The sequence below is a fragment of the Notothenia rossii genome (genome assembly GCF_949606895.1).
Source record: "Notothenia rossii genome assembly, chromosome: 7".
In the NCBI taxonomy this organism is placed as follows: domain Eukaryota; kingdom Metazoa; phylum Chordata; class Actinopteri; order Perciformes; family Nototheniidae; genus Notothenia; species Notothenia rossii.
This window is the reverse complement of record NC_136905.1, coordinates 71,751,236-71,765,971: the sequence shown is the minus strand read 5'-3', so window position 1 is coordinate 71,765,971 and position 14,736 is coordinate 71,751,236. Positions and strand designations below refer to the sequence as shown.

The 14,736-nt window shown below is 39.9% G+C and overlaps 1 protein-coding gene across 1 annotated transcript; it reads left to right on the top strand.

Moving 5' to 3' along the window:
- Positions 1 to 3,886: 3,886 nt before the first annotated feature.
- Positions 3,887 to 5,956, top strand: LOC307013212 (uncharacterized protein). The gene is made up of 5 exons (XM_079640502.1): positions 3,887 to 3,997; positions 4,083 to 4,168; positions 4,757 to 4,840; positions 4,925 to 5,079; positions 5,655 to 5,956. The coding sequence occupies exons 1-5, from the start codon at positions 3,949 to 3,951 to the stop codon at positions 5,746 to 5,748; spliced, it is 468 nt and encodes a 155-aa protein (XP_079496628.1). The 5' UTR covers positions 3,887 to 3,948; the 3' UTR covers positions 5,749 to 5,956.
- The last annotated feature ends 8,780 nt before the right edge of the window (positions 5,957 to 14,736 follow it).

Genomic DNA, 14,736 nt, shown 5'->3' with positions numbered 1-14,736 from the left:
TCACAATTGTATACAAATTCTAATTCCCTCCGCTGCTAAATACTGTGATAAGGCTAAAAGTGATATAAAAAAAAGAAGTAGATAATTAGAGATTGTTTGGCCACTATATTTAAGCTGTATAGTTGTAGCTCATTGTAAGAGTGTCACAGTGGGCTATGCAGTGAAAACAGAGTATTTGGCTTAGTTTTTTTACTTCATTAAGTAAAACATGTATTACTAACAAACCTTAACTGTAAACTGATGTTTCATTTGATCATGATTTACCCCCATTTGATGTGCCGGACCATCTGACAAGACAATCTGCACGGTCCACCATGAGGGACTGCTTCAGACGTCAGACCTCAGAGGCTTCAGCAGCTCCATTTAGCATCTGCCTGCATTTTTAAATTGTCTCTGGAAGCCTAAGTATAGAAGTGGAGACACTCACAGACACTTAATGACTGCCTATTTTCCTGTAGTGTGTCCGTGTGATGACACAACCGGCGTCACTGCAGAATAACGACGAGACTCTAGCTCCATCTGTTGGTTTGTTAGAGTAGCAGCAGCATCCACCAACTGGGTTTAACTGACTGAGCTGTATTCACACTGTGTCTCAAATGAGTGGCACACTTTTACCTTGGTCCACCATTCATATTAAGCTCTCTCACAAAAAACAAATCAGAAAATGCTCAACTTAAAGAACTATGTTAATGTTTTGAGCAATGGTTTAAAGAAATATGTTTGAGTGTAAGGATATTATGATTGTATGTTAAAAATGGATTATTATCACACAACGCAGTTTCGCTGGGCTCTACAGAGCTTTATGGCATCACTTTGTTTAGTTTTTTTGCTACCGTTTGGTTCACTTTCTCAACTCTTGTGTCATTTTGAGATGCAGCAAAGAACAGATTTCAGTAAAAAAAAAAAAAAAACCTGTAGCCTACAATACCTGCTCATCACCAAACACCAGAACGACACAGTTAACAACTCTGGTTTAGTATAGCCATTACCCTTCAGGAGTAGGAGAGACCAAAGCAAGAGTCCAATGTTGCCCTGTGGATGCACAACAAAATTTACAATAAAGCACATCAAAAATTAATAAATGCCAAATTAAGTAACATGATGAAGGAACTTTGGGGGTTTATACGTTTTTAAGGTACATGGGTTACATTCCCATATAAAAAGACTCACAGTACATATCTATCTACCTATTCAAACAATTAGGTCCTACTTTATTTTTTTACATTTTTAATGTTGTGTGTGCAAAGGAGTTGGCAGATGAACTGCGGGTGTTAAATATGGTCTCAGTAGTTGTGAAGCAGGAAGGGGATAGGGCTCGATTCAGTCTCACAATAAGAAAGGTGTAAAAACAGGTCACATATTATTGGAAGGGTTAACACTCATTCGACATAGTGTTCTTTATATTGCAGATTCTTGGGTTTTTAGTTACATTGGAACTTGATGAATGTCGTTTTTTTTTCTCAAATTAGTGTCATAGTGTTTTCCATAAGGCTGCAACACTATGACACACTTTTGCCAGTATGGGAAGTCTTTATGTCAAGGAAAAAAACAATACTAATACTGTATGTGAAAACAAGAAGGGGAAAATAAATATTGAGTCATTAAAGTTGAAGCCCATTGCATGTTCATTATGCAATAAATCTTCAGTATCTTCAATCTTTTTTAAATCTCTCTAAAAAGGGAACAATAAAAACAATATATTTGAAACAAATATAACTTGATGAATTTATCGATATATTAAATGGTAAATCAATAAATGGTCATTACAGCTCAGACACTTTCTTTAAACTTGGTGTCTACATATCCCTGAAACAGCTGCCAGGCCCCTGCAGCAATTACATAAATATTAGGACTGAACTAAATACATTAAGTTAATAAATGTTTGTTCTGTAGGTTAACTGGTTTATTGTGTTGTAAAATAAAAAATATCTGCGCTTGTTTCTTTTAAGAAGTACATTTGAAATACTTTCACGTGTTTTGTAAGACATTCTTTTTAAATTCAGTGTCTGACTTTAGCAGGGGAAATGCCACGTGCGGTGCTAATATGTGCGTTTGAGAGGCATGCAAATTATAAAAACCCACAGAAGATGAAGCTGATGATCAATGACTCATCAGCAATCAGCAATGTGCATCTCATGCTCGTAAGAATGTAACATACATTTTCCCTTTTTGTTTTAAACATTTATGACACATATTTCATTTCAGCGGTTGTTTAACTTGTGTACGTTTCTCCAGACCCCAGACTGAGGAGGAGGATTTCCATTCTAGTTCAAATAAGAGTTGAGGCGGAGCACTGACCATCATACAGAGGAGGTGAGAAGCTGTGAATTACACCTACACACCCCCCCCCCATAATTAGAAACGCTGTATGCTATTGTTTTACTGACTGTTATCTATCCTATTTAGTAATAAGTAACACACCTCTCTTTTATTTTATTTGTAATAGACCATGTAAAATATTAAACTTAAATGTTACCATTTATTGTAATGTAACATTTTGTAAAGACTGAATGAACACAAGTGGAGGTCTCAATAGCAGAGGATTAGGATACAAAAAAGGTCTTTATATCCAAGGTTCGGTACACGGGAGATCAGTCAATAAGGCTAACAAAACAGACGAGGAGTACACAGGGACCGGGTCAGGACACGAAGCTGGGTCAGGTACACGTGGAATCAGATACTAATAAAAACACTGCTGGAACAATAGGAATAACTAAGACAAACTGGCACTGAAGGGAATGTGGATGCAGACTAAGTAGACAGAGGGAGAGATGATAATGGGGCACAGGTGAGGCTAATTAGGGAAGGGAAGCAGGTGGAGTTCAATCAAGGGCAGGAAAGCTGAGACTGAAATGAGAGAAACAACAATGAAAACAGGAACAATAACAAAAACATCAACATGCTGACTAGGCCCTTACACATTTAGTTTGGAAGGAATTTTCATCTACAGTCCATTGGGTGGTCACCAGGTGGTCACACATTTAAAGAGGCCCTATTAGGCTTTTTGGTGTTTCTCCTTTCTTGTTGTGTGTTATAGGTTTTAGTGCATGTAAATGGTCAGCAAAGTTTAAAATCACCAAATTCCCTCCAGCTGGAGTTTCTCTCCCACAACCCTGCCTGAACTGCTCAATTGGACGCCTTTGTACACTTCAGTAACATAATGACATCACTATGTAACGCTTGCTCTATTGGCTAGGCAAGGAGAGTTTATTTATACAGCTCCTTTCAACACAAGGCAATTCATAGTGTTTTACAAAAATGAACAACATTTAAAGCATTAAGAAATAGTGCTAGCGCTCCAACACCTTGTATGTGATAGGCTAAGCGGCGGGACATCTCTAAGCGGTTGACCACTCACAACAGAGCCAGCTAACCAATCAGAGCAGACTGGGCTCTGGTTTCAGACAGAGGGTGAAAAGAGGTGCTGCAGGCAGTATGAGAAAAATAAAGACCTTTTTGAATAATAAAGCATGGAGACATGTCAGAGTAGAGACACAAAATACAAATATGAACCTGAAAATGGGCTGGAATAAAAAAAAGTCCTCTTTTAAATAAATAAAAATAGAAAAGATCCAAATACCCTTATCTTTTTTACAACCAAATAATTCAAGGCTTCAAGCTCAACATCACCTTTCTGCATTGAGGGCAGCACGCATGAACTGCTCAGTGATTATTGCCTCAATTTGAAAGATAAAAAACGTCTTCACACTCATGACACATTTAATGTCGGTCTTTTTTGTCTTTGGGGTGCGAGTGAGTAGTGAGTGCATTACCTGGAAACTCTGCGTCTCGACGAGTGGGAGGTGTGAAAATGTTTTTTTTGTGATGGTGGTCTCAACAAAACCACCACCTCGTGGGACCAGCCTTGATGTGGTTTAAATGTCCTTCTGTGGGGGTGCTGTTAAATGTATAAAAGACACACACAGAGATCTGCACTCACTGGCAGTCATGGACACCTCTTCGATCCTCATCGTGTGCATTCTGGTGACATGTTCAGGTGTGCTGATGTTTATTTGATTGTGTAACGTTGTCTTTATCATCATGTCCATTGCTTTTCAACATGTTTTGTATTGTCTCTTCAGTATGGACAATCCACGGCAGAAGCATCGAGGTCAACATTGATGATCAGGAGCCGGGGGAAATGGAAATCTCTGTGGAGGCTGGAAAGGTAAGATAACTGCTTTACAAACCTTCTGCTAGTCAACAATTCATCTACTATCAGATGACAAAATGTTAGATAATGTACAATGACTCAAATACCCATCTGCTGTGTCTCTGTAGATTATGTAGCTCTAAATTTCACTTTAACCCTGATTTTATATTTTAGCCTACTCAAGCCTTAATAAAGTTAGTTTTATCATTAGAGTGGGGGAGGATAATCTAAACAAGTAAAAATACAGAAGTACTTAAAGTATAAAAACTAAAGGTACTCCTGCAAAAAATACCCCCTGTAAAAATACCCCCTGTAACTCCCATATTATTATATATCACAGCATAGGATGGTTAATACTGATGCATCACTGTGTAAGTAATATACAACCGTTGTGAAAATTAAACAGTTAATGGGGTTTGCACAATTACAATGATTTCATATTACATTGACTGCATGTTGAAGTGACCAACTCCACTTATAAACATTATAATGCTTCAATGCATCCGTGCATCTAATGGGTTATTTTAACATTTTTCCATTCACTAAGTTCTGTTTTAAGCACTCATTCCTTTGCTTAGTATCACAACAATGTGTAATTTTTAGTTCCGGCTTCCAGGTGTGTGCTGGGCGTGCAAGTGGGCTTTAAATAAGGTGAAGAAAGCGGTCGGACGTAACGACACAGAAGAGGTAAAACACTAAAACACTGACACTTTGGTGATGATTTAGTCGGTGCATTGAAGGTATGAGCATTAATAATCTGCATTCTTCTAGAAACTGAAGTCAAAGCTGACGGCCGTCTGCAACGAAATTGGACGCTTAAAATCGTTGTGCCGCAAATTTGTCAAGTCACACCTCCCAGAGTTAATCGAGGAGCTCACGACCACGGATGATGTGCGGACCATCTGTGTCAACGTCAAAGCCTGCAAGTGAGTTTCCAGCCCGCCATTATACAATATTTTTAATACATATATTTTTCAGATATTATAACAACTCTTTAAGGATAAATTGTATTTCTGTCATTCACTCATGTAAGGTCTCTATAGATACAAATGTTGGGAAGTAAAGAGGACAACACTGCTCAGTATAAATTACCATAAATAAAATACTGAAAATATTTCAGCTAAATAATCAATTTTTACATCTACTGAAATATTTTCAGTATTTTATTAACTTTATACTGAGCAGCGTTGTCCTCTTTACTTCACAACATTTGTCTGAGAGCTTCATTGTAGAACACTCTTGAGATTTGAGACACAAAACATAACATAATACGTTTATCGAACGTGATAAATTTGCTCTACGATGAGCTAAAATCATAGGCTAGAACATTAAACTGCTTACATGTAACAACATATTAACAATATAACACATTGTTTATAATGAGTGCTTTTGATAAATACATTTGAATGCAGGGATTTTAGCTGTAATGGATTAATGGAGTAATTGTGTTTTTGCTAATTATTTAATATTTTTTCATGTTTTCTTGTCTTGCTCTCTTTAGGCCAAAGGAGTTGTTGCACCAAGTTTATCAAAATGACGATGGGGGTGTTAAAATACAAATTAATGAATATCCCGAGGGTCGCATGCATGGATGAATGAAACAATCCAGAAGTGCTTGTGGTAGTGACCGAATCACCACACAGTGCATTAAGAATATGATAAATTAGCTTTCAGCTTTATTTCTCTCACTGCATTTACTTTCTCTTGTACCTTTACTTTTTCTTTGAAATGCCTGTAATGTGATTTGCAATTTCTGTATCTGTGCGCAAATGATTCAAATAAATGTTTGCATTTCAAATGTTATGAATATTCCTTTTTAAACCTTGTTGAAAACGTGATAACCTTCACCTCTATGGTTTCAGAAATGTCACAAAAAAAAGCGCTTTTTTATCCTGAAAACATTTCTTAAAAGTAAGACGGTGATAGTATGGAAACAATATCAGGAGTGTGGCTACACCGCTGACACCATCAGGTTTTTGACGAGTCAAATCAAGCATATGAAGAGCTTCTCAGAAACCGGTGATCATTACTACACCCAAACGCCACTTTTACAAACAGCAATAGCAACTATAAATGGATTCAGCACTTCTAGAGAAATATATTGCATTTCATATTTATATGCTAAAAAAAAAGAAGGGGAAAATTGAAACACCCCGTTGAGGCATCTAGTTTGTGGGTCTAGCATTTACTGATAGACAGCTGGCATAAAGAAAGAAGCCCCGCCCACAGTGGAGATGTTAAACAGTGTTTTCTGACAGCACCATCAACGGGTCAAAATGTTTCCTTTCTCCTTCAGGTTACTTTGTGCGCATACGGTACAGCCAGTTTTATCTGCATTTGATTTGTATTCCCTTCTAGAGATGAAAAATGTGCGCGCGCACACACACACACACACACACACACACACACACACACACACACACACACACACACACACACACACACACACACACACACACACACACACACACACACACACACACACACACACACACACACACACACACACACACACACACACACACACACACACACACACACACACACACACACACACACACACACACACACACAGCCAAAGTGGCTACATTGCTGTCTGTCAACCCGTTTGCTGCCAGACTCAGGTGGGTCAGGGAACATTCCATACGAGGAAAGACAAATGCTTTGATTTGTTTGTACTGTACTCAAATATAGAGTTGCACTGGAGCTTTTAAATAATATCAGTTCTGAAAGATATTTCTTTACTAGATTCTGCGTGTGTACAGAACATGATTTATGTGTGTGTACCTGCGACAGGATTTTAGCGAGGGGTTCCAGCGCCGGGGAATCTGCCGGACCCCTGCGGACGGCTGACAGGTGAAAGTGTGTGAGAGAGCCAGTGGAGCCCAGTGCATTGTGGGAAAGACACACAGATTTCAGGTGGCCCGTTCCTAAAAAGAAAACCATACATATTCATTTTTAAATGATTTTCAGGTAAACAAAAATGCTAGAAAGAAATATTTTCTTCTTGGTTGCTCTTAGCTTGTTTATGTAAGTTGAACCTCTGGGAAAATACAAGGGTTTTTTAGATCTTTGAGACCGTTCTTGAAGCTGCTTCTCATTGATCACTATCAGCTCAATCACAATCACAACTTATTAACTAATGCATCTGAACATCCAGAGGTCATTTGATTCACCCTGTAGAGACAGCCTGGCTAACAGAGGACAACAGGACAGCAGGCAGGACAGAGACTCGGACACCCTGTCCCCAAGCTGGTTCAGACTGAGGTCTAGCTCCTCCAGGCACTGCGACAGGAAACAACCAAAGACAGCACTTTCATAAGAGAGACTTCTCTTTCAAGCCTCATTTATAATAAACTGGTTCATCTCAGTTGTGGTGAAACATGTGCACGACGGTTTGCTTCCAGCCTGCTGTTTGTGGCAACCCCTCCCACAGGGGGGAAGGGGTTGTGATTTCCTTGTGAATCATTAACCAAGTTTGATGTGATGCACCGATATAGGCTATGCAATGAAAAATAATATAGACATATCTTTTGGAATTGTTAATCGAAACTGAAATTCATTTGTTTCACACGTTAGTCATCCAAATAGTAATACAAAAAATGTACCAGCCACTTCGGTTACAAACTGAAGTCATTTTCCTAAGAACCCTGCCACAATGAAATTAAGCAGACTAGTATTTTGTTTGTGGTACTTTATTCAATACCAATAGGCTATATCTTTTTAATATTTTTCTAAAATGTCAGTGCTATGATGGAGGCAACATTTCTGCACATGTTTTTTTGTGATTTAGGGTAAGTGCACTATAATATTGTATAATTTAAAGTAAAAATATCACCACTATCCAAATAGTGACAGATATGAAAATAATGCTCCTAACAAGGAAACACTGAAGAATTAAACCAGCTGTTTACCGGAAACGCAGGATGACACTGTCCCTTTAAAGCAGTGGTCGCCAACCTTTTTAAGCCCAAGATCACCGACCTCGGCCTAGGTGACAGGCGAGATCTACCTATTGCAGAATTGAGTGGAAAAGACGGCCCAGACAATGCTTCCAATTTGAGGCCTTTTATATAGGCTAATTGCATCTGAATTACTGTTACAATGAAGGCTCCATAATCAGCTCACGGCATATAGGCAGGGGTAAAGTGCTATTTGGGGGGCAGACCTCCCCTCCTCAAGGGGGGTCCGGGGGGATGCTCCCCCGGGAAGATTTTTTTTTAAATATTGAAGTTGAAAGCATCAATCTGGTGCACTTTGAGAGCAACATGAAGAAATCTATGGATACCTCTCTCAGCACCCATATGAAACAGAACTGTAAACAGATTTTATTTTTCTTTATGGATATTTTACAAATCACATTAAACTGTATTCTTGTTTTACTGCCATATAGTAGGCTATTTCATACCTGTTTTTCATTTATTCTCTTATTGTTTGTATAACTATAATGATCATATGAAGGTGTGCCGCGGAAATAATCTTTTGAATAATTTGTGACAAAACTGTTCTAAACACTCAAGAGTCCTTTAGCTCACCTGAGCCCCTCAGTCTGACAGGAGAGGACTCTCCTCCAGCTTGTTGTGGAAACAGCTCCTTATGTCCGTTAGTGCAGCTAGCTAACCAGATGCTAACATCACGGTCCCCACTAGCATCGCTCCCTCTCTCTCCCTCACTCCCTCTCTATCACACTAAATGCGCTATCGCCACACACACACAGAGCCGAGCTTGAATGACACAAGCACACTTGTATTTCCATGCAACTCTCTGATTGGTCTGGTGTGTTGCCTCGGTTGCGTTCACTGAACACGGGAAATTACAGTCCTGCCGTCGTCTCTTGTGTCATGATGAGGTTCATGTAAAGCATGGTTAATGTATTATATTATTGAGGTGTCTCAAATATACGTCAATCAAGTGGCACCTGCTAACGGGGTGGTGGATGATAGGTTTACATCCAAAAACGTATTTTTCGAAAATTATTATTTTAATTTTATTTTGTTACTTTTTTTTTTACGGTCCGCGATCTACCCGCACCACACTCGCGATCGACCGGTCGATCGCGATCAACTGGTTGGCGACCACTGCTTTAAAGCATTCACCGCCTTCTCAAGCCCTTCCCCTGTAATGCCGTTGACAGAAATGTCCAGCAGGCGAAGGCGAGGCATGGTGATTGTTGTTGCAATTCTGGCAACCAGCTCAGGAAGAAGGTTGTCATGGAGACGGTTGCCGGAAATGCGCAGCTCTGTGAGGCTGGCCTACAGTTTGAGGGCGCGGAGCAGCGGGTTGAGGGAGGGAGGGGCCAGGCTAGGGCCGCACGCCAATAGAGAGCCGCAGTGACGCGTCCTTAAACCCGGAAGTAAACTTCTTCCGGTTCCTTCGTCTAAAACGCAATGCAATTTCTCCATAGGATTTTGGAAAATAGCTCGAAATAAGGTCTGTGGTTGACACATATTTAAGAGATGGATCACGTTTTGTTCAGCCGGATAATATCCACATGTCAACCCTACTTTTATAATTTTTGAATAATAAATCTTGTCGGCAGAAGCAAAATGCTAACGTTATGCTATAAACAAACTACAAGCCAGTACAGCAGCAGGGTCGCACGACTTCAACGTCACGCCAACTTAAGATCGTTTCAACTGACTTGCACTGAAACTGCACTTTGAAAACTTTAAATATATTAACATTTTAAACTGTATACCCCGGTTATCTAGGCCCGTTTTGTTTAATGTATACCACGTTTATCTAGGCCCTTTTTGTTTTATGTATACATGTCACACTGTGGGAAACGATATTTCGATATTTCTGGATGTATAACACATGTAGAATTTTTGACAATAAAGCTGAATTTGACTTTCGCGTGCTTGCATATTTTAACAAAGCTTTTCATTTTAGCCACACTGAATTTAACTAGAAGTCATGGCTGTGTCAATTACCAGTCTGATATCGTTTTACAAAGATGACAAGAAGAGTGTAGATAGAGGAGAGAACCACTACAAGTCAGGACACGTTACAGTGCAGCCTAGATGAAGGTGTGCTTACCGGTGTTGTCAGGGCTAGCATGAGGGACAAGGTTTATAGTGTCGGTGAGTAGTGATAGCAAGAGTACCGTTAACCTTTTAAGACCGAGTTAATTTATTCACATTAATTCCCATCAACAAATCAATTTTATGTGTCACATGAAATCTTTATTAGGCAAGGCAAGTTTATTTATATAGCACTTTTCAACACAAGGCAATTCAAAGTGCTTTACAAAAAATGAAAGACATTAAGAAAATGGCATTTAAAATCAGTCATTAAAAAGAAAAGCTAATAAAATAAACATTAAAAGAAAAAATACATGGATAAAAGTTACAGTGCAGTCTAAGATATTAATAGTTCAATTAAGAGCAGCGACAAAAAGAAAAGTCTTCAGCCTGGATTTAAAAGTAGTAAGTTGCAGCGGACCTGCAAGTTTCTGGGAGTTTGTTCCAGATATTTGGAGCATAATAACTGAACGCTGCTTTACCATGTTTAGTTCTGACTCTGGGGACAGAAAGCTGACCAGTCCCTGAAGACCTGAGAGATCTGGATGGTTCATCATTTAGCAGGAGGTCAGAAATGCATTTTGGTCCTAAACCATTCAGTGCTTTATAAACAGCAGCAGTATTTTGAAATCTATTCTTTGACACACAGGAAGCCAGTGTAAAGACTTCAGAACAGGAGTGATGTGATCCACTTTCTTAGTGTTAGTGAGGACTCGAGCAGCGGTGTTCTGAATCAGCTGCAGCTTTCTAATAGATGTTTTAGTGAGACCTGTGAAGACACCATTGCAGTAGTCCAGTCTACTAAAGATAGAAGCATGGACACGTTTTTCCAAATCCTGCTGTGACTTTAGTCTTTCAATCCTAGATATGTTCTTTAGGTGATAGTAAGCTGATTTAGTAACTGTTTTAATGTGACTGTTGAAACCAATAACTAATTTAACCCGCTGACAAGAGAGCCTACCTCCGAAGATCGTGACTGGCTGAGGGACAGACTCGGGGGCAGGTTCTCAGGAATTTATTGGCTTCTCTCCCCCGAGCCAGAAAAGGAACACTACAGCTTGGAAACACTTACTGTTCCTGAAACTATCAAATCTGTTGGGCATCAGGGACCTGAGGCAATTGTGGCAAGCATGGCATTGTCTGAAGAGCAACAGAGGGCAATTCAGGTGGCTACCACTGGTCAGCGAACCAGCCCAAACTGGCATTTGTTCAGGAAAGGAAGGTTGACTGCCAGCAACTTTGGAGCTGTCCTGAGGTCAAAGCGTGTGACTGCTTCCTTTATTGCCAGGGTGCTAAGGCAACAACAGGCCCTTGATGGTGTTTTGTCTGTACAGTGGGGGACTATGAATGAATGTGAGGGCGTCAGGGCATTCACCACTGCAACTCAGATGCAGGTCCATGAGTCAGATTTGTGGCTCTCCCAATCAGGAATGTTGGGGGCATCTCCAGATGGTCAGGTAGGGTCTTCCGCTGTGCTTGAGGTAAAGTGTCCCTACGGAGCAAGGGAAATGACAATTAGTGAAGCATTGCAAATCAAGGGCTTCTTTGTCAGTAAGGAAGGAGAAACATTCAGCCTGCGTGAGGAACATCCTTACTGGCACCAAGTGCAAGGTCAGCTTCACCTCACTGCAAGAAAGAAGAAGAAATAATAAAATTGTGAATTGTTTTTAATTTACATTTACTCGCCTTTTCAATGTTGTGGTTGTTAGAGTGTTAGGTTTTCTGTCAGCTCGTCTGTTGGGAAGATATAAAATATAGTTTCATGGAAGTCACACGGTCACATATACTGTAAGAGCATTAAGACATACAGTACATAGGCTAAAACAAAACATCTAAAGATATAACCTTGCACTTTGATAAGTCTCGTGAACATTTTCACTATTTTGACATTTTTATAGATGAAAATTGAACTAAAGAAATAAATGGTAGATTAATCCATATTGAAAATAGGTGTCAGCTGCTACACTAATTATAATAGTTATATTTCTTAATTAATTAAGATAAGATATTACTGTATTGATCCCAATTTGGGAAATGTTTGTGTTGCAGCAGCATAACAAGAAAAACAAAACATAAGTTATTATATATACAAAGGTATGTGAGGGATGGAATATTAAATTGAATATAAATGTAAAATGTACATGTGATTTTACGTCCAAGAGAAGCTATGGAGCAGAGAGTTCTCTGCCAGCCAGAGGTGATTTGTTATTAGTTCAATATGTCAAACTGATTTCCCTGACTACAATCTTTAGTTACATGGTGAAACGTTATGCTGCTTGTACTAATAAGACTTATAATATAAGCCACACAGGTTTTAATAGGATGTATTCATTATCTTTACTTGTGTTGCGGTCTTTTCAGCAGCGCCATCTCTATAACGGCGATACAGTCACTACCCATTATTTACATTTCACCGTGACATGGACAAAAATGTAACGTCAGCTTACCTCATGGCACGAATCCAGACTCTCCTTTGGAAAACATTGGCCGGGAAACCATAGAACAAGCACGTTTCATGCGAAGACCTGTGGCTGCAACCCGAAGCAAAGCAACAAACCATTGCGTAGCTAACTAGTAGCGCTAGCTTTAGCTAACGTTAGCCAACGAAACGAACTGCCGAGTAAAATTGGAAAACACTGGTAATTAATTATTCTATAATTTGTAAAACTACGGTGTTAAAAACGACAATTTCAAAAATACAGATTCTAATGGTCAGATATAGATATACAGATACTAAAGATAGGCAGGTACTTGCTTTTAAGCAGAACACAGGGGAAAACAAACTTAGCGGGAGTGTTTACGTGTTCGGCGTAATGACGTACAACGGCCTCGACAATTTCTGTAGTCCTATTCAGCCATTCGGTAACAACCATCGTTTTTCAGACACGTAAACTCTTCAAAAATCCCCAGTGGGGTCACTGCTGATGTATTTAATGTCGTAGAACAAAACGTCAATTACCTCTTAAATTTGTGTCAACCACAGACCTTATTTCGAGCTATTTTCCAAAACCCTATGGAAGAAATGCATTGCTTTTTGAGGAAGGAACCGGAAGTGCTAAAAATGCTAACTTACTTCCGGGTTTTACGACGCGTCACTGCGGCTCTCTATAAGGCTTGTTTGAGACAAGCGAGACCTGCGCAGACCTGCGCAATTTCGATCAACGTCTTGCTAGTGCGTTCCATGATGGTTAGTCATTTTGTCCGACTTGCTCTGGAGGCTCGCCTACATGAGACGTTGAAATCTCGCGGGACAAAGACGCCCGCAGCCTTGAGAGCGAGGCGCGGCGAGGCGGCGCAGTTCCTCTCCACGGGCTGCGGAAGCGAAATGCTTGATGGGAAACGACTCGCTGGTATCTCGAGCTGAGCGCTCATTGGTGGTTTTTAACCACGTGCTGGTGATGAAACTCTCCAATTGGCTCTGCAAAAGTTTGTTGTTGTTTTGTGTCAGTTTTACGACGCCCCCTCCATTAACATTTTTCATAATTGTTCCACAATGTTTATCATTATGAAATTAATATCTATATATGTTATACTATACTTGCACTGCTTACCGTTTTCATACTTTATATATCTTAGCATATTCATACACACTGTTCATACTGCTCACAGGCTGCTGTGTATATTCATACCCCTTACTGTTTATTCATCATTCAATTCATTCTATATTTTATTCTGTAGATTGTGTACATTACTTTTCACTTTACTGTTTGTTGCACTCCTGGTTGGAAGCTAAACTGCATTTCGTTGTCTCAGTACCTGTAATATGTGCAATAACAATAAAGTTGAATCTAATCTTGAGCAGGAACAAATGTATTTACTTAGTACATATCTGACATTAACGATTAAACACATGTGTGCATTCTTTATAAATGCAAACCGAGTCAAGCCGACTCCGGAGGTGGCGGTATGCACCTTAAAGTTGTTTACAATCCGCCAAAAAACCGAGAGAAGAAGAAGAAGAAGAAGAAGAAGAAGAAGAAGAAGAAGAAGAAGAAGAAGAAGAAGAAGAAGAAGAAGAAGAAGAAGAAGAAGAAGAAGAAGAAGAAGAAGAAGAAGAAGAAGAAGAAGAAGAAGAAGAAGAAGCCGACTCGGAGCTGCCCGACTTCAGGCGAGCTTTTTGAGACCTCCCCCGGCTGCGATCGGCTATTCTCGTCTACTTTCGAGGCGAGCCGCAACGCGTCTCAATCTCAAACAAGCCTACTATATAAACCAGAGGTGGGGAACCTCCGGCCCCCGGGCCGTATACGGCCCTCGAGACCATTTGCTACGGCCCTCGAGGTAATTTATAAACACACGCAAAAAAGAAAAAAAATAAAGAAATCTAGACCGCAAAAAAATTAAACAGGCCTGTTTTTCCTGGCCAAGGTCAGGGTCCTTGAACACAACACGAGCCTAACGTGTCATCACGTGGTATATGTCTCGTCTGACAGGGGAGCATGGCAGGGGAGCAACAGAATGTCACTTCGGCACTTCCAAAAATTGCAGTACCCATAAGGAGCCATACACATGCCGCAGTTTCTGCGTGGCTGTGTCTTTAGTTGTAAACCCAGTGGCGATCTG